The 18,013-nt window shown below is 36.9% G+C and overlaps 7 protein-coding genes across 7 annotated transcripts; 4 read left to right on the forward strand and 3 right to left on the reverse strand.

Moving 5' to 3' along the window:
- Nucleotides 1–197: 197 nt before the first annotated feature.
- BDF20DRAFT_837992 (cytochrome c) lies at nt 198–799 on the forward strand (the record flags this gene model as incomplete). Its single annotated transcript, XM_053079109.1, has 4 exons — nt 198–281; nt 355–486; nt 597–695; nt 788–799. The coding sequence occupies 4 exons, from the start codon at nt 198–200 to the stop codon at nt 797–799; spliced, it is 327 nt and encodes a 108-aa protein (XP_052933461.1).
- A 589-nt stretch (nt 800–1,388) lies between these two features.
- BDF20DRAFT_885885 (NLI interacting factor-like phosphatase-domain-containing protein) lies at nt 1,389–2,823 on the reverse strand. Its single transcript, XM_053081952.1, has 4 exons — nt 2,211–2,823; nt 2,000–2,116; nt 1,783–1,894; nt 1,389–1,692 (listed from the first exon to the last, which is right to left on the reverse strand). The coding sequence occupies exons 1-4, from the start codon at nt 2,655–2,657 to the stop codon at nt 1,544–1,546; spliced, it is 825 nt and encodes a 274-aa protein (XP_052933462.1). The 5' UTR covers nt 2,658–2,823; the 3' UTR covers nt 1,389–1,543.
- A 2,919-nt stretch (nt 2,824–5,742) lies between these two features.
- On the reverse strand, nt 5,743–7,748 carry BDF20DRAFT_885888 (hydroxymethylglutaryl-CoA synthase). Its single transcript, XM_053081953.1, has 4 exons — nt 7,603–7,748; nt 7,402–7,528; nt 6,701–7,308; nt 5,743–6,523 (listed from the first exon to the last, which is right to left on the reverse strand). Exons 1-4 carry the CDS (start codon nt 7,675–7,677, stop codon nt 5,969–5,971), a joined length of 1,365 nt encoding a protein of 454 aa, XP_052933463.1. The 5' UTR covers nt 7,678–7,748; the 3' UTR covers nt 5,743–5,968.
- Nucleotides 7,749–9,456: 1,708 nt separating this feature from the next.
- Nucleotides 9,457–11,298, reverse strand: BDF20DRAFT_694142 (Guanylyl cyclase). The gene is made up of 6 exons (XM_053076054.1): nt 10,777–11,298; nt 10,406–10,701; nt 10,212–10,311; nt 10,049–10,127; nt 9,828–9,969; nt 9,457–9,745 (listed from the first exon to the last, which is right to left on the reverse strand). Exons 1-6 carry the CDS (start codon nt 10,876–10,878, stop codon nt 9,724–9,726), a joined length of 741 nt encoding a protein of 246 aa, XP_052933464.1. The 5' UTR covers nt 10,879–11,298; the 3' UTR covers nt 9,457–9,723.
- Nucleotides 11,299–11,637: 339 nt separating this feature from the next.
- BDF20DRAFT_915474 (kinase-like domain-containing protein) lies at nt 11,638–14,097 on the forward strand (the record flags this gene model as incomplete). The annotated part of the gene is made up of 5 exons (XM_053084323.1): nt 11,638–11,830; nt 11,901–12,022; nt 12,110–12,304; nt 12,382–12,882; nt 12,952–14,097. The coding sequence occupies 5 exons, from the start codon at nt 11,638–11,640 to the stop codon at nt 14,095–14,097; spliced, it is 2,157 nt and encodes a 718-aa protein (XP_052933465.1).
- A 93-nt stretch (nt 14,098–14,190) lies between these two features.
- BDF20DRAFT_885905 (uncharacterized protein) lies at nt 14,191–16,237 on the forward strand. The gene is made up of 4 exons (XM_053081954.1): nt 14,191–14,487; nt 14,557–14,734; nt 14,805–15,457; nt 15,544–16,237. The coding sequence occupies exons 1-4, from the start codon at nt 14,248–14,250 to the stop codon at nt 16,099–16,101; spliced, it is 1,629 nt and encodes a 542-aa protein (XP_052933466.1). The 5' UTR covers nt 14,191–14,247; the 3' UTR covers nt 16,102–16,237.
- Nucleotides 16,238–17,831, forward strand: BDF20DRAFT_885906 (uncharacterized protein). The gene is made up of 6 exons (XM_053081955.1): nt 16,238–16,484; nt 16,570–16,632; nt 16,714–16,828; nt 16,923–17,046; nt 17,141–17,222; nt 17,298–17,831. The coding sequence occupies exons 1-6, from the start codon at nt 16,398–16,400 to the stop codon at nt 17,616–17,618; spliced, it is 792 nt and encodes a 263-aa protein (XP_052933467.1). The 5' UTR covers nt 16,238–16,397; the 3' UTR covers nt 17,619–17,831.
- The last annotated feature ends 182 nt before the right edge of the window (nt 17,832–18,013 follow it).

Here is an 18,013-nt window from a genome sequence, read left to right on the forward strand (position 1 = left end):
TATTGTTCTCAATGAAACGTGGAGAAGAACAATAGAAAAACGAAAGGGGGGGGGCTTGTCAAGAAAAACCAAAAATTAACCAGCGACTATATATAAAAACGAAGTTCTCGGGCTTTCTTTTTTTTTTAATTCCTTTCTTTTATTTGTTTTCTTTTCAACTTTTATTTCCCCACTCCATTCTTACAGTATCATAAATTATGTCTACTCCTGGTTCTGGTAACGCTGCTGCTGGTGCTAAGCTCTTCAAAACCCGTTGCGCCAGTTGTCACACTGTTGAAGAGGTAATGAGGAGGGATATTGAAGTGATAATCATAGATTCAGAATAGAAGAGTCACTAACCTTTATATATAATAGGGCGGTGCTCACAAGGTTGGTCCTAACCTTCACGGTATCTTTGGCCGTCAATCTGGTAAAGCTCCCAATTACTCTTATACTACCGCTAACCAAGAAAAGGGTGTCGTTTGGGATGAGCAAACTCTCTTTGATGTAAGTATTTTTATCTCCAATCTCTGGTTGCACTGAACAGAATTGTCGTAGTCATAAGGCGGATAGTCAGACAGAGTGGCTAATTCAATTCTTTCTTTTTCGTCCTCCAGTACCTTGAAAACCCCAAGAAGTATATCCCTGGTACAAAGATGGCTTTCGCTGGTTTCAAGAAGCCTAAGGACCGTGCTGATGTCGTCGCTTATTTAAAGGTAAACTCTTAAGAAACTGTTGACACATGTTTGGCTGGTGATTATGATCGTGCTCAACTGAACTCTTTCTTTTCATCATTTGAACTCTGTAGGATGCTTGCTAAAAGACTCTTCCTTCGTTTGACATTAAACACAACCCAAACATCATGTTAAACAAAAGGAATAGGAATAGGTGGTTTTTTTTATAGAAAATTATACAGTGTTCCTTCTATTTATTTCAAAATCTCTAATGTGTCTTTACGTAATTTCTCTTTCGCATCCTATCTCGCCACCGCCCACCTATTGTACTTTTCTTTGATAATCGTTTAGAGTTATATCTTTTTTATTATTATACTATCTTTATTTTTACTTTCTTTCTATTTCTTACATTCTTAAAAAAGTAAAGAAACTAAAAATGTGCCTGTTATCTCGTTCTATCATGATGTAACCTTCTGTATTGTTCAATTTCTCCGAAGCATCAGTGTTGTTGGACCCTAGTTTCAAAGTGAATTTGCGTAACCGAACACAATAACGGAACTTCAATAAAGGCACGTACTTCCTGACAGGGACATCATGGGGGGGTAGCCTATGAGAGATCATTCATTAACACAAATAAGAGTCAACTATTAACAGTAAGAAAGAAATCAACCTCATAAACACAAATGTTTTATCAATAAATAAGTTAACTATGTACAACGTAAAAAAAAAAAAGAATATTGGGGATAAAATCAAAGAAAAGAGCACTTCTACGCTATGCATCACATTAGTTAGCATGAACGCTTTGTGATAGATAGATCAGTCAGTCATTCTACGATAATGTAGATATTAATCAATTTTGAATAAATAAAGTGGGTGAATGAGAGCAGAGCTCAGATATTCATAAATGAAGAAGCATTCCGTAAGCTCAAAATACTCCGTACATCGGCTGTAAACCGTAGAGCATCTAATAAGGGTAATAAATCCAACAAGCATTCGTCTTCTGGATTGGATATCCACGTAGGTAAAGGAATTGCATTTTCTATGATTTTATGTAAACAAAAAAGTATGGTGAGTGGCCCTGCATCTTTCCTTTGTATAGGCCTGAGATGTCTATTCATTGGCGATCTACCTTGGCATAACTCGAAAGCAGCTATGCTGTTATCCACTAAGCATACTTTTGACGAATCCGGTTCAGCCAAGGAAATATTCTTCAAAAAGTTTCCATCTTTCAATAAACACGACTATACGAATAATACATGACATGCATGCATGCATGCAGGTCTTTTCGTCAACTCCAATGCATATGTGATTATTTACATATCTGATGAATGTCTTGTTGCTGTTACCTGTCTAAAATATCTCTGAGAGATATAATGCTGATCTTGATCCAGCCAATCAATGACAGGATCGGCATATTCTGCCATGGAAGCCGTGAAGATCACAACTCTGTACCATTGACTGACCTAGGGTATCATAACACAAATATGGAACCATGGGTTACTCTTGACAGCACAAACAAACAAACAAGTGAGCAGTAGAAAGATAACGACGTCTTACAGTGGATAAGAAAAAATCGACATGAGGTCGTTTATAAACTTCATAAAGGACACTTTGTTTATCATTCAGCACTTCGATGACCTTCTTTTTGATAGAAGCACTCGTCGCACTCCTCATCGTATCGGATGACATAGTTCCCAATCGAACAGAATGGACAAGTGTTTCGTCTAAATCGAGCACTATTGTCTTTCCTTTGTAGTATTGTAAAGCATTGGTATGGGGTGAACTGTTTAAATTCCTGGCTTTGGTCGTTTCAAAAGATGCGGGCGGTGATGCTTTGGCTCGTATCGCAATAGTAGCAGTACTAGTGACAGTAGGTATTCTTGGTTTCCATAATATAATCCATTGGACATACTTGTATAAGAATGTCAGTGTTTCTTGAACTCTTTGGAATAAAAACGATTTCACATTGAGACCTTCATGTCGAATGTCAGTCTTTGTTGGCATCGCTTGTCCTCTTATCAGGTCTTGATGATGATGACGAGAAAAACTGCAGAACTTTAAATAGCCTTTCAACAAAAGTTAGTATTGCGTTAATAAGCAAATGTGGTGCGATGATTCTGAGTAACTAAGTTAAAAGAGATAATAAAGGAAAGAAAAGAAATGGCAAAGTCTGTATGTCTGTGTCTCGCTCTGTGCGTGTGTGCATAGGAATATCTGTGATTTCTCAGCAAAAAACAACCGTTCAGCCGTGCAACAGTACGGAGTTTTTTTTTCACCTTTTAAATTTTTTTAATGCAGACAAAAAAGATCTGCGACCGGTTGTGGTGACAGAAGTAGCCTATAATAAAAAAATATCCTTTGGAATGGAAACCTATTGAATCATATGGTATTTGAGATAGCTATTGTTGCTTCTTTTGAATACAACTTTCATCGATGAAAGAGACAAAACTAATTGTATTATTGTAAGGAAGGTTTAATACCAACTTTTTCTGGTTTTTTGCACATAAAAAGGAATCGTCCTTAATGCATCAATGTGCAACAAGGAGGATCATTTAAAAAAAGGGGCGTGGTGGTGCAATCAATTACAAAAAAGCACATCCTACTGTTAGACCTTTCTAATAAAGTTTTCGTGGTCGCCCCTGTGTAAGCTTAGAAAGGACCTTTCAAAACGCCAACAAAAATGTGTTGCTTTTCTATTCTCTTTTATGGTTTCTCTTTTTTTTTTTCTGAAAGCACTTAAGACAAAAGTGCACGCACCAATTTGTATAATAGTAACGCTACTTTAAGCATGTATGCAAGAGAAACGAATGAAAAACAAGCTCGCCGTTGAAGGGTTGTAACCCAACAGATTTTTGAGACGAGAAAAGTGGATGAATGATGCCCAAGTAGGAAGAAGCTTTTATGAATTTGACCATAGTGAATAGGAAACAATGGTGATTGATCTATAGAGAGGCAGGACGAAGGGCTGGTGTCATCTGCATCCTTGGAGTTGATTGACACCAATGGTATCAGAAGCAGGTATCTTGAAATAGCAGACTATACGTACAGAGATGAAGGTGATAATGAGCTGCACAAGTCGAAAAATCATCTATTCTTTGCAGTAACAATTTTTAAGAATACCCTCGGTTCCTATTCCAGTCAAGCTACATCAACTATACATCAACATTTGTTATCGAGGAGTAACTTTACATCATTTGGACGATCCTGAGTCAAAGATGCTTATGGTTCAATCCACATTTCTGCATCAAACACAGTTACTCTTAAGAGGATACCGATCTTTGAAAGCAGCGACTTGGCTAGTTAGGCTGGCTTTCGATTGTTCTTTCTCAGTGCAGGATACTCCACATCTAATACTTGCGAATAGATGTAGTATCTTACTGCTTATTCTAGAGCCGACTCTTTTTTTTAGTTGTGCCTTGAAACAAAAACTTTAACCATGAAACTATGTCCATGATGGAGCAAAATATACTTGCAAAAAGTTACAGCATGCTACTGAAATACCAAAAAAAAACCAAAAAAAGTTGGAAAAAAGCACGAAAAAGGAAATGTGTAGTTATGTATACAAATACTTCCTTGGTATTACTCGAGATGGCCCGTTCATTGCGGCAGATGATTGCCAAACTAAGACGCGATCCAAAGTGCGTAAAAAACCGTTCAGCGCTGTTGAAGACAAACAGAATAATTCCATTCTACAAAAGCTAACTTGCTTCTAAGAGGTAATGCTGGTTCGCTTCGGTACTTTCCTTATAGAATTTTACATTACATAGTGTCTTAACGACGCTTGTTAAGCATGTTTCAATTCTATCGATGAGATTTGTTACAAATAGTAACGCTCTAAAGCCTACGAGCGGCTTTCGATGAGCATGTTATTTTACCAGCTGGAATAGTATTCAGACTGGATGAACAGGTCCATTAAGTCGATTATTCAGACCAATGCCATCTGTAGTACAGGCGCGCTCAAGCATCCAAAAAAAGAAGATAAAAAAAATATCAGAGTTGAATTTGTTGCATTGAATGATATAGTATGAATAAAAAATATATTCAATGCAACTTATCAACCTATATAATTACGAACCATATCTTAGAGGATCTAATTGACCGCTTGTGGTACTGCGCCTTGACTGCAGCACATTCTTAGACAGGCAATAATATGGACGTTAGGAATATAGCCGAACAGTGCAACGCTGACATAATTTGCTTTGTACATCAAAAAAAGTGTCCCTTGGGTTTGTCACATTTGACTCAAGAACTGTACATAGGATTGAAGAACTATATTGCAGCAATCGTCTCGTCAATACTGGATTTATAATGGTTTAAATAAATGAAGAACGACGATTGGATGAGTGTTTCGTATAATAATATAGTCCCTTGGTACCCACGAGGCGGTTCAGAACGAGCTTAGAACAGATCAATATAATTTAGTTTTTCTAAACGTTTCAGTTCAACAAAGAATAGTTCTCGTTTCGGGAACAATTATGGAAAACACACAATATACAAGGGTTGTAAGTCTCATAGATTTATAATATCAACTTGCGAGGTGAAAATCTCGACCCATCATACATTTGAATGCTTTAAAAGAAAGTTGTTGAGCTAAAAAATTAAATTGTGAAAGGAAGAGGTTCATGAGTGGTTTAAGTGCTTATTGTGCCAACTTTTATGCTTAGTAAATTGCCCAAGCCGCACGAAATTGCTCGAGTTTGAAAACGCTAGTGGATACCTATTGGAATAATTTATGCTTTTTTGTATGGAAGAAAAGAAGAACATTTGAAGTATATTACTTCAGAACATACTAAATCAGTACAAAAATTGCTATTGGCATTCAGAACGGTGAGCATGTATCTTTTGAGAAAGAAGAAAATAACACCCAGATAGCTGCGGAATCTAACTGTTTACGTTTGTGAAAGATAAAGGGATATTTGAACTCTGCCAAGTATATGGTTAATGACCAACGTCCACAGAAGATGCCAAAGTCACCCAAGCGCCTAACCCTCAAAAATATACACAATAATTGAACTTTTAAAAGTACGGTAAACTATATAGATTAACCATACACTATACAACTGTCAAACAACAATTGAACACATAGGAGATTCCCTCACAATGACACATTTACTGAATGCGAGAAATAAGAATGTTATTAAAGTTGAATAGGAACAAATCAATAGTGATATAAGTGTTTCGCTTGAGAATAGAATTATAAACGTATATTGTAACAAAACAAAATAAAAAAGTATGATGAAAACACCAATATAAACCTCTAGATGGGACGCTCTAAGTAGAAGTTGTGCATCACAAATCTAGTAGAACTGGATATATTAAAGTTGATCCTTACGCTTGTAGAAACGTCTCCACTTATCATCAATCTTTTCGATATAGTAAGCACCAGTAGCAATGTTATCAAGACTACCAGAGGGGTTGAAGTTGCAAGCATTATGGGTGCTTTCACGCATCTTCATAGCAGCGGCAAATTCTTCAGGTTTGGAGAAGGTACGGTTTTCAAGACGTTCACGAAGGTTCAAAGTCTTCTTCACGTTGTCAGTAGAACCGCGAACACGGAAAGAAATCATAGAAGCGGCTAAACCGGAACCATAAGAATACAACATGATACGCTTGTTTTGAAGGGTTTCCGACTCAACTTCAGAAACAAGTGATGCTAAACCAGCCCAGACGGCAGCAGTATACATGTTACCAATTTGCTTGGGGACGAAAGCAGCCGGGCCAACCTTTTCAGCATAACCAGCTTTGGTTAAGGCCATCAAAGCCTTTTCTAAATCCTTGCTTTCGAGAGAATCGGCATATGACATCTCTTGGAAAGGCTTGATCGAAGCATATTTTTCATTTTCGCTATCGAGAAGGAAGTCATTGTAACTCTACATGAAAACAAAGAAATTGAATTCGCATTAGATCAGCATTAAACAATGAATGTACGACACAAACCCCTTAAAGAAGTACTATCTTTGTATTCTCGTTCCATGTACTAAAGCTCTCTCCCCTCCCCCTTTTTCAACTAATTCCCACATAAACAAGTAAAACTGGGTTCCACTTACTGCACGAGCGAAGGATTTGTTGACTAACTTGGCATAAGGAGAGTGACAAACAACGTAATCGATATCATCCATACTAGGCTTTTCCTTGCTTTCGAGCTTAGCCAAGCGGGCCATATAACGGCGGTAACAAGTATCGAAAGCACGGAGGTAACAAACGTTAGAGAATTTACCATCAACAACAGGGTATTCAGAATGCATATCGGGTTTATAGAAATCATAAGCATGTTCCATGTGTGTGGCACGGAGACCGCGTTCAACAACAATAGGTGCGTCCTTACCAAGTAACATGGCAACGCAACCAGCACCAGAAGTAGGGCGAGCAGCACCGGAAGCATAGAGAGCAAGATCACCGGCTACAACAATAGCGTAACGTCCATCCCAAGAGGAAGATTCAATCCAATTGATGGCATTGGAGAAAGCAGCAAAACCACCATAACAGGCATTGGTAGTATCGATACCTTCAATCTCAGTGTTTCCGTGTTCGGCAAACAAAGTCATCAAACATGTCTTGACAGACTTTGATTTATCAATAATAGTTTCAGTACCAATCTCGAGACGACCAATGTCTGTATAAGAAATGTTGTACTTTTCCATCAAATTTTGTACAGCTATAAATATGTAATTAAGAAATAAACAGGAACGTTAACAAAAAAATTGAATTTCTGTTACCCTAAGCTCTTTTAAACATCACGTCAACTTACCAGTCAAACAAATGGATTGAATATCTTCACGGTCATCAATGAAAGCCATTTTCTCTTGACCAAGACCAATAGTGTATTTACCAGCGCTGACGCCATCAAAGGTTTCCATCTCTGATTGAATGACACACTATTACAGCATCTCCTTTTAATATAGAGGCCCTAATCTACATCAACTGTTACCTCTAAAAAAACTGTACTTACTCTCTTAGGAAAATACATTTCCATAGCCAAAATACCAACGTTTTCGGGATAGTTGTTATAGTTCGGGGCGGTCATATTTGTGAGCTGCTGTTGTACTTGGTCTAGTTGTAGAATAAGAAGAGGAACCAAAAATAAAAAAAAAAAACCTAAATAAATTGGGGGATTCTGAAAAGTTTTAAAGTTGTTCTTTTTTTTTTTTTTTGTTCTTTTTTTATACATGTGTATGATCTGACATTTATTTCTAAGAGATTTTGGGACATTTACAAATAACTTTAAGATTTTCTAAAATTTTCGAGATAATCAAAGCACATTTACAACAAGAAAAAAGTATCCAGTGATGTGTGTGATATTTTAATGATTAAAGAAACTTTCAATTGATTGATTACGTCTACTCCATCAATGAGTCTCTTTTACCTTTTAATGTATCAAGATGGAAAGCATTCGTCAATGGTTTAGATGTGTAATATCTATTGGCAGTTGAATAGCTATCCGTGGCATGACATCTTCACATGAGACATCTATTAGCAGTCTTAAGTAGATGGGCTTCTGTTACCCTATATGGGCATAATAAATCACAATATCTTATTAAAGTGTGGAATAAATCGTATACTATATATGCAAGTACGATAACGCGTGTAAATACAAGAGTCACTTGTTATCAGACAATCCAAAATCAATGTTTATTATTCCTCATGACGAAGCTTTACTTTATTTTTTCACGCTTCTTCTCATTAACAATGACAAATCATTTCAGCTATAATACCACCTACAATTATTGCGAAGGACCAGCTTCTAAGTGGTTTTTAAAGCAATTTGAACGGGATTTCCAGTGGGAATTCTGCAGCAATGTGAAGTCAACACTGCATGTCAATAATGCGCTCAAAAGGCATCAATGACCCAAATTGACTGGAGACTGACGCACACCTGTGGTCTAACAGTACTTTAATTATTCCAAAAAACAAACAGTACAAGATAATTTTTAATAATTTTTCTCAAAATCGGTTAAAAATGTTTCAAAATTTTACCAAAATGCTGTAATTTTTTTATTTTTCGTTGTTCGACTTCAAAAGTTTGATTTACCATCGAGGCTATAATTTGAAAGTCAGTTGATGGGTGTGTCAACTGCGTTGTTATCCGGTTTGTAACACAATTGCTTCGCTTATAATTTTTAACTTCGGGTTTTGACAAAGATGCAACATAACTGGACGGAACGAAACAGATACTCTTTGGAGTTTGAACGAACTACACAAAAAGAAAACGCTTAACTGCAAAAGCGAGCTAGTTTCCTTCTGGCGATAATACAATAAGAAAAGGATTAAGATGTTGTCTTTCGGTTGAACTCCATCGGACATTCCTTGTCTTTCCAAATCAAAATGCTGATAGGCATCAATTTTTTTTTGCTGCGTTGACATCGCAGTTCCATAGTATCTGGCAAGTTTTGCAAATAAGGATACTACAGCCACGGATTGTGTTTAATGCTTCAAATGTGTGTGAGTGACCAAATGGATTTTTATTAACCAAATTCTTATGTTTTTCTTGATAAGACATACCTTTTTGTATAATAAAATTTTTGTACATGAAAAGGGCTGAAAATTCCAAAAAATGCAAAATACGAAAAAGAAGACATCTTTTACCCATTTAAAAAGAATCTCTACAATATAACAAAACTTTGACAACAAAAACGCGCGAAAAGTGTTGCTGAAAGACCCGTTCTTCAGCATTGTAGCTCACCTTTTTTCGATTGTAATGGTAATCTGACAGGATGACCAACACAGTCCCAATATACATCTTTATTATGTCTAAAAATTCGAGGTTTGTCTAAATTTGAACCAAAAAACGGTGTTTAAAAAGTGCCGCCTAAGTTAAATTTATATTTTTAAAAGAGCAAATACGCAATTTTTATTCACTGAAATGATCATGTAGAGTTGATACAGAAACAAAGTAACTTGGCTGACTAGGAACAAAAAAAGATCAGTGCGCTATTAAACAGGTAATTCATTGCGAGACCAAAGTCCACAAAAGACTCTGTAATAGAAATAAAACATAGTATTACTGCAAGCCAAGAGTAATGATTCAAAGTGAGGATATAAAAGAGTACTTTATACTACAATTGTAAGCTTTTTATGACAATTTGACAACGATACTAATCAAAGAATGTAAATTTGTCAGAATCCTTCACAAACATTTCCTATGTTTTACATGAAACTTATGTTTTTCTCTCCTACCAATCATGATCAGTACCGTCAGACCTTCTCGCTGCGTCAAAATCTTCAGCTTCAATTGTACAGAAATCATCATTCGTAGCAGGATCACGGTATATAAATAAATTCTCTGTCGGATCATATCCTATTAAAACGATAAAATGCCCTAATGTATGTACGGGATCCATGAGATATGATGTACTTTCAAATAACTCAATGCACTTGAATTCCTTTTGCCTATATACCCAAGTAGTCATCACCCTTTATTTTCCCCAAAAGCATTTCAAACTGTCCGCAGACACTTCCCAGGCAACCTCTGTGCATCTAAAAAGAAAAGGGAGGCATATATGCAGAATATTAGTATATGAAAAGACATAGCAGTATCTGAAACCTATTTCCTATCCTCACCTTGCATAATTGACAATTTAATAACCTTGCATTCACCAACGTGATTATACCAAACTTTTTACAATATAGAAATCGTTTGAAATCATCCAAAGGCAGCATCCTGTAAACCATATCAATAAAAATATATACATATTTAAGCTAAACTTAAATCACATTCATATGCTACTACTGATCTTTCAAATTTGCTATCTTACATCCGTACGACATGAATAGAAGAGCTTTTGGCAATAGCAAATAGTCGATTCACTCGCTTTTCGTCTTCGTCGAAATCTTCCTGATAAAATTTTTGATCTTGGTATTCTTTTCTACTGCCTAAATAGCTTGTATAATAGGTGAAGTCATGCACATAGTTCCGTAGTAAGAATGCTAAATCGATTGTCCAAACACTATTGACTGCACATTGCCGTGCGATTTCTTCCAAGGTAACATTAAAGCCTAAACCTTTCAAGGTCATGGTAACGCATGCTAAACCGCAATCCCAGTTGGTATCCTAGTTTAACATAAAAGAGCAATGAATCAATTAAGATGTATTCTGAAATTTACTTTTGAGTATCCTATACAATACTTGTGTAATGTGTGGTATAGGGTGATCGCTAAATTCAGAGTAATTCATTATAGTATCCGTCATTGAGTTTATTATACTACCGTCTTTCCCGAGCGAAAGCATTTCACTTTCGTTCGCTCTTGTTAAACTATCTTTTTGTAACGTTACGGTTCAGTACTGAAGTAAGAGGTCAACAATGAAGAGTGAAATTTGGATTGCTTTTAAAATAAACAAAAACACAGCAACACAATAACAACTGGCAGCACATGTAAAAAAAGTGATAAAACTTCCAGTATTTACAACTCGGCTTTTATACAATTTTATTTTTCCAGCAGAGCATTTACACAAGCACACATTCGATAATAGCATTGAAAGTCAGTCTGCTTGTGTTTCGCCTTCCATGGCTCCCAACTTATAATGGATCGATATCATAGCCTTTTTTAGTTTCAACAGAATTAACCCTTTAAATCATCGTGCTACGATATGAAGTAATGCTTTTTGGTTAATAGGCGCATCGAATAATGATCATTTCCAATAGCTCTTAAAGTTCAAGTTGCGATTATCAGTCTCAACCGGATGATCATGACTGTTTTGTTGTAACAACGTTCAAGGAAAGCCAAAGTTGAACTGTTCAATACAATACTATTACTCTGCTAATCTAAAAGAGATAATTGTTGATTATAATAGCAAAGAAGTCGTGTCGTCTTCCTTCATCCTTTGTTGATTTTTGCAATACCTGAATTGTATGTTTCACAATTTTTCCCTTTTCAACTGTATTGTTTGACTTCCCATTTTGAGAAACCCATCATTTTCGCTGCCTGCTGGTCTTTCCACACTTTTTGCTTTTTGCATATTCATCTGCTTACAATCACTTAGTTATAAATGCAACAAGCACCAAGGCATCAGCAACAAAGTCGTATACCCGAACAACAAGGTGTAGGCCAAATATTACCTCCAGTACCTGTTGGCATCGACACTGCTAATGCTCCTCCATTACCACCTGGCGCCATGCCGCCAGGAACGAGACTTCAAGTGGGGAAATATCATGTTATTGTACATAATTTTATAGCCGAAGGTGAGATCTCATCAGTTTAGCATGATTATCTTTCTCATGTAATTCACCTTTTTACCACCGTACTTTGCAGGTGGTTTCGCGCACGTGTACCTTGCTCGTATAGAGGGCAAAACAGGTTATGTGGTCTTAAAGAGAGTAGCAGTGCCAGATGGTGAAAGGTTAAAAATGGTAGAAAAGGAGATTGCTTTCATGGTAAGATTCAAAAATATCTTTTGTAGCAAGCGATATCTGTAAGGTATTTTACAAAAGTGATCAACTTTCCTTCTCTTTCTTGTTTAGAGGAGACTAGGTGATCATAAAAATATTGTGAGATATTACGAGTCAAGGATTGACGCGTTACCTGTGGGCGGTTTTGAAGCACTTATTTTAATGGAGTATTGTCCTGGCGGCGGTGTAATAGACTTGATGAATAGAAGATTGCAGCAACGATTAACCGAACCAGAGATTTTGAAAATATTCAATGATGTTGCAGAAGTATGTGTATCTATCAAAGTTAAAAGTGACACGCTCTCTAATTTAAATCTTACCAAACACTTCATTATAAACGACAGGCACTTGCGTATATGCATTATTGTAACCCACCAGTATTACACAGGGATTTAAAAGTTGAAAATATTCTTATTTTGAGTCTAGATCATTATAAACTATGTGATTTTGGTTCAGCTGCTCTTTCCAAGGGAAATTATATACCAGTTACTTTAAAAGATATGCAAAAGATCGAAGATGATATACAGCGCCACACAACTTTACAATATCGTGCTCCAGAAATGATTGATGTTTACCAAAAGAAGCCTATCAATGAGAAAGCTGACATTTGGGCCATGGGAGTGCTACTATATAAATTATGTTATTATACAACACCATTCGAGGAGGAAGGACAATTAGCCATACTAAATGCTCGGTATTCTATACCTACTATGCCATTGTTCTCGGATGGATTGCGACAATTGATCATATCCATGCTGCAAGAAGACCAGAATCGCAGACCGAACATCTATCAAGTACTGAAAGCAGTCTGCCAATTAAGGGGCGTTGAATGTCCTGTTAGAGATGTAAGTAGGTTTATAATCAGTAAGAGTTATGTACGTTTCAAGTAATAATGTGCTTACGAACCTTTACAGTTTTACGTCGAACCTATTATTACACCAAATTATGGCCAAGCTCAATCAAATCAACCACAGCAATCGCAATACAACTCACCATCAGCAAACACTAACACTTCCTCTGATAATGTTATTTTTGAAAAGATCCCGCCACCCGCGCAAGAAATACCACATATAACACCTATGCGCAGAGGACGACCTGTTAAGCCTGAAAGAAGTGCATTAAACAATGATACTACTAATAGTCCTGCTATTAGTAATAGTAATACTGTTAGTCCTAATACCACCTCAAAAAATGCGGCTATATTTGATCCGTTTGATCCAAATCATGTCAGCAAAAACGCCAATCTATCATCCGGTATCTCTTCACCAGCGCCATCATCAGCACCAACAAATTCATTCCAAAATAGTTTTACTCCGACATCACCAATTTACTCCACCACAGCTAAATCATCAAATATTGCTACTAAAGCAACTACGTCAATTAACACTGATAAAGCATCATCAGAAGTAAGCGATACTATGAGATCACCGTCACCGTCACGAGCACAAAGTGCACCTATCATTGAGGAACCGAAACCTCAAATGGCTACCCGTATCTTACTCACCCAGCCGAGTACACCAATAACAACTACAACAACAACAGAATCTAAAAACCAACATAAACAGCCAGAGCACGCAATAAATAAAAAGGAGGAACAATCAGCAGCTAAACCCATAAATGATAGAGTAGAGATGCAAGAATCCAGACCAGAGAAAGAGTATGTGCCAGAGACTACTGATAATAGCAGTAATTCAGCTCGTCTTAGTCGAAGTGTCTCTGCAAGTATTGAAGAAAGATTTATGGCTATCAAAAATGCCAGCAGAAATAACCATCAATCGATCAAAACGTCGACCATTTCACCTGTAATGAACCACTCAAGTAACGACTTGCATAAAGAAAAGATTGACAATACTTCCGTTTCAACAGTATCCTCGCAAGAGCCTCCCAAAAAGAGTAAACCTGCACCTCCGCCGAAACCAGCAAGATTCAGATCAGCCTCAAACGCAAAAGCGGCCTTCCGACCGGAAGAAAACAATCAAAATAATACACCATCAGTAGATGATTTTGAACATAAGTTTCCTTCATTAGAAGACTTGGATAAAGCCATATCATCGCCTTAATTTATATAAATTACACAATAATCTGACATTATAGCACTTCAAGCGGAATAAAAACCCTGTCTGTGATGCGGATGCATGAATATGAGTTTGTAACTCAAAAAACTTTGGCTTTTCTTTTACAGTTTATTTTTGTAGATCAGGTTTAAAGCAATGAGCAGTAGTAAGAGAACGTTGGATGCTGATCTGCCTACACAAAAGAAAAGAAAAAGAAGTATAAAGGCAGCCTTAACACACAACCTTAAGGATATACAAACGAAAAGGTTCGACTTCGTAGCCAACATTTTCTCGAAAGAGTTGGTTTTGAAAGTATTTAGTTATCTTTCCCCGAGAGATCTACGACAATGCGCAGCTGTGAGCTATCGATGGTCGGTGATGGCTAATGACGAAATGGTAAATGTTGAAAAGACAACTATTGTTTACGATGCTTATAGCTAAAGCAGTAGCCTTAACATCCAATAGCTGTGGAAACCACTCTTTTACAAACGGTTCCATACACCTCGAATAAAATATCGAATCCCTCAAACCGACCTTCTAAAGGACAATTATCATCTCAACTCTCAACGTAGAGCCGAAACTGTCTCAAAATATAGAGGCAGTTGGAAGCTAAAATATAAAGTCCATCGTAATTGGTTGTTAGGTATGTATTATATCACTATTGCTATTGTATTAAATACTCATCGTTCTTCAACGTATCTCATTGCTGATAGGCCATTGTCAAATATCCGATATTATTTTTCAAGCTGTAAATCAGAACAATTCATCTCATTTTCGTCATGTACAGGTCTACAACAATATGCTCCTCACCAACCGCAATAACAGTCCTACAGTAGAAGTGTGGAAATACATGGCACATATAAATGGATCTACAGCCACATTAGTATATCAATTCAAAGCAGATGATATTAAGGACAATACACGTATCACCCAATTCAAGCTGTTTACTCAGCAGGAAGTGAAGAAGAAAATTTTGGTAGCTGGCTACTCAAATGGAGGATTCACTTTGTGGGAGATAGCAAACAAGGGAGCTGGTTGTGAAGATTTGTCAAAGGAAAACATCATAGAACTTTTTACTTATGTAAAATCAGTGTGTGGACGAACAAACAATGATGTGTCTGCTGTTTCTCTGGAATACCCAATTTTAACTGTGCATGCATATGATACTATCTCCATATATCATATAGAATCTGCTACAGTCAAGTTGATTCGCCAATTTCGGTGTCCATATGATTGGAAATCAGTTGCACTGAATGTTTTCCCTTGCAAGACAGTCTTTGGAAATCGTCCGAACAATCTGTGGAAGATAGTGATATGCTTCGTAATTGCAGCTGGCAATAGTTATCCTGCAACTGTAGGCATTCAGGTATATTTCAGGTTTCTCTTATTTTCTCTGATTCAGGGCCTCATGGATTTCATTGACACGCTATGTTTTCGTGTACGTTTATATAGGAGCTTCTCGTTTCCGAAAATGATATAGTGTCTTCAAAACAGAGTCTTGATGTTCAAAGCTATCCTTTGTCAACAGACTTCGCTTATTCACTATTACCCACCAACAGAACTTCGTTTACTATGGTCACTTCTATAGCCTATTCACCGCCTCATTTAATTACAGCATATGATAATAATACTATAGAAAAATACATGGTGACACCCACATCACCTTCCTCTGAAATCAGTAGGTTGCATATACACAAGCAGAATATACTTTATGGACATACATACAAGGTTGAAGCAATTGCAATAGATGCCCTAAGGCAGAAGCTCATTAGTGCCGATAGATCTTGTATCAAAATATGGAACCTTCACGATAGTTTATTGAAGCAGAGCGCTCTAGTACCATCTGATATTCCTGTTACCATCCCTATCTTCGACAACCTATCAGCAATGATGGAGTTACCCTTTTGTAAAGTCGAGAAACTGGATTTCAACGAAGACAAAATAGTGGCCATTATCGGCTCACCATTAGAAGACACCTCATCCATACGATTATGGTCTTTTCACACTTGAAGCTCCATGAAATCGCTTCATAAATAAATTAAAACAGCGGGAAGGCTATAGCATTGACAACCGTGACCGACAGTTATTGTGCATGGTATTTTCAATGCACATTCTGCTCAATACAGCTGGCTCTGCTATTTTACAGAGTGAATTGCTTTAGTCATCGATTTTGACTGAGTTTTCTTTTTCGGTTAATTGTGGAATTTCCCCACAATATTTGCTCGCATTATAAATTACGTTTTCTTTCATTTCCTTGTTTTGTCCTTGAGAGAGCATTATACATCCTCTTCTACTAACCGGTACATATGGACGTTCAAAAATTATTTGATGTTAAGGACAAGGTCGTTCTTGTTACTGGCGGATCTCGCGGTATCGGTGAAATGATAGCAACAGTGAAGTAGTAGCTTTTTTAGGCGGAAAAGAAACAAAGAAAAAGAAAAAAATAGCAATATTGAGGTAGTTCTTGAACAATTCTAGGGCTTTGTTCAAGGTGGAGCTAAAGTTTACATCAGTAGCCGTTCAGTAGACGCTTGTGAAAAGGTAAAAAGCAGTTATGGGGTTCAAGAACGTTGACTTTCAGTGCGTAGCTGAATCACGATATGAATTCTATGTGCAATATAGGTTGCTGCCAAATTGACAGCTTTAGGCCCTGGTCAATGTATTGCGCTGCCTGCAGATTTACAAAAGATGGAAGATGTAAAAAAACTCGTTAGCGATTTGAGTAGTCGTGAAAAGTGTGCGTATTGCAACTTTAAAGGATTCTGCAGCTGATATACATTTCATGGAAGAAAGCCTAATTTGAATTTCAAATGGTATTTCATGCACTTTAGATTTGGATGTTTTGGTGAACAATGCTGGTGCTACTTGGGGGGCACCTTTAGATGATTACCCTGATGCTGCTTTTCAAAAGGTTATGAATTTAAACGTAACACGTATTTTTAGCTTAACACAAGCGTAGGTATTTCGCACCATCAAATATCTACATACAAAAGAACATGATTCAATGTCATGATGCTGATATAGAAAGCAATCGTAAAAAAACTCATAGTTGCCTTCCACTTTTGAGGGCAAATGCTACAGCAGACAGTCCTGCTCGCGTAATTAATATTGGTTCTATCAACGGTGAAGCTGTAAGAATTATTCTTTCCTTTATAGGTAACCTATGCTATACGTAGCTAACTATTCCTCATCCTTTTAATGAATAGCCTCCTGGATTGGAAACATATGCTTATTCTTCTTCAAAAGCTGCTGTTCACCATTTAACCCGTCACTTGGCCGGTAGACTAGGCAGAGAACATATTCTTGTTAATGCTATTGCACCGGGTTCATTTCCTTCAAAAATGATGGCCGCTACTCTCAAGAATTTTGGCGATGCTATTGTCGCTGGCGTGCCTGTAGGTCGTGTAGGTACGCCTGAAGATGTGGCTGGTACTTGTATTTACCTATCTTCCCGTGCAGGACAATACACTGTAGGTGCAGTGATTGTCGTTGATGGTGGTGCTCTTGTGTCTTCTTCAAGACTATAAATAAAAAATATTATAGGACTACAATCCCATAAAAGAGGATTGTACTTGTCAACAAGAGTTGTAGAATTTGTTCATCCGTTAGAATGGTGATGCCTTTTTTGTGTTTATTTTACTGTCAAGGGTAACCTACTATTTTATGTGAACAAATTTATACTTATAAAGCATAGTTGTTAGAAAATGATGAGCTTATTCAAAATAAAGATTGATCTCGATTGTAGTCGTTGTCATCAACTTAAAGAATCATAACATAGTTGATTGAACGGACCTTTTCTTTTGCTGATGGTTCAATATTGAACTCTGTAACTTATTTTTGACGTCGTAAAAGCATGCTAACTAAATCAGACGTATCTCATACGTCTGAACAATGTATTATCTATGAACAGCATAAACATACG

The sequence above is a fragment of the Mycotypha africana genome (genome assembly GCF_025528875.1).
Source record: "Mycotypha africana strain NRRL 2978 chromosome Unknown BDF20scaffold_9, whole genome shotgun sequence".
Lineage (NCBI taxonomy): Eukaryota > Fungi > Mucoromycota > Mucoromycetes > Mucorales > Mycotyphaceae > Mycotypha > Mycotypha africana.

Bases quoted from the DNA above. Each gene is read 5' to 3' on its own strand.
- BDF20DRAFT_885885 (XM_053081952.1), bottom strand. From the start codon at position 2,657: ATGCCAACAAAGACTGACATTCGACATGAAGGTCTCAATGTGAAATCG. The intron at 1,895-1,999 runs GTAACAGCAACA...TTATTCGTATAG, and splicing joins CTCAGAGATATTTTAGACAG to TCGTGTTTATTGAAAGATGG. The intron at 1,693-1,782 runs GTAGATCGCCAA...ATAAAATCATAG, and splicing joins TGCTTTCGAGTTATGCCAAG to AAAATGCAATTCCTTTACCT.
- BDF20DRAFT_885888 (XM_053081953.1), bottom strand. From the start codon at position 7,677: ATGACCGCCCCGAACTATAACAACTATCCCGAAAACGTTGGTATTTTG. The intron at 7,529-7,602 runs GTAAGTACAGTT...ATGCTGTAATAG, and splicing joins AAATGTATTTTCCTAAGAGA to TGTGTCATTCAATCAGAGAT. The intron at 7,309-7,401 runs GTAAGTTGACGT...ACATATTTATAG, and splicing joins TCAATCCATTTGTTTGACTG to CTGTACAAAATTTGATGGAA.
- BDF20DRAFT_694142 (XM_053076054.1), bottom strand. From the start codon at position 10,878: ATGCTTTCGCTCGGGAAAGACGGTAGTATAATAAACTCAATGACGGAT. The intron at 10,702-10,776 runs GTATTGTATAGG...ATGTTAAACTAG, and splicing joins CTATACCACACATTACACAA to GATACCAACTGGGATTGCGG. The intron at 10,312-10,405 runs GTAAGATAGCAA...TATGGTTTACAG, and splicing joins TCTATTCATGTCGTACGGAT to GATGCTGCCTTTGGATGATT.
- BDF20DRAFT_885905 (XM_053081954.1), top strand. From the start codon at position 14,248: ATGAGCAGTAGTAAGAGAACGTTGGATGCTGATCTGCCTACACAAAAG. The intron at 14,488-14,556 runs GTAAATGTTGAA...AACATCCAATAG, and splicing joins TGATGGCTAATGACGAAATG to CTGTGGAAACCACTCTTTTA. The intron at 14,735-14,804 runs GTATGTATTATA...CATTGCTGATAG, and splicing joins CCATCGTAATTGGTTGTTAG to GCCATTGTCAAATATCCGAT.
- BDF20DRAFT_885906 (XM_053081955.1), top strand. From the start codon at position 16,398: ATGGACGTTCAAAAATTATTTGATGTTAAGGACAAGGTCGTTCTTGTT. The intron at 16,633-16,713 runs GTAAAAAGCAGT...TGTGCAATATAG, and splicing joins CAGTAGACGCTTGTGAAAAG to GTTGCTGCCAAATTGACAGC. The intron at 17,047-17,140 runs GTAGGTATTTCG...AAAAACTCATAG, and splicing joins ATTTTTAGCTTAACACAAGC to TTGCCTTCCACTTTTGAGGG.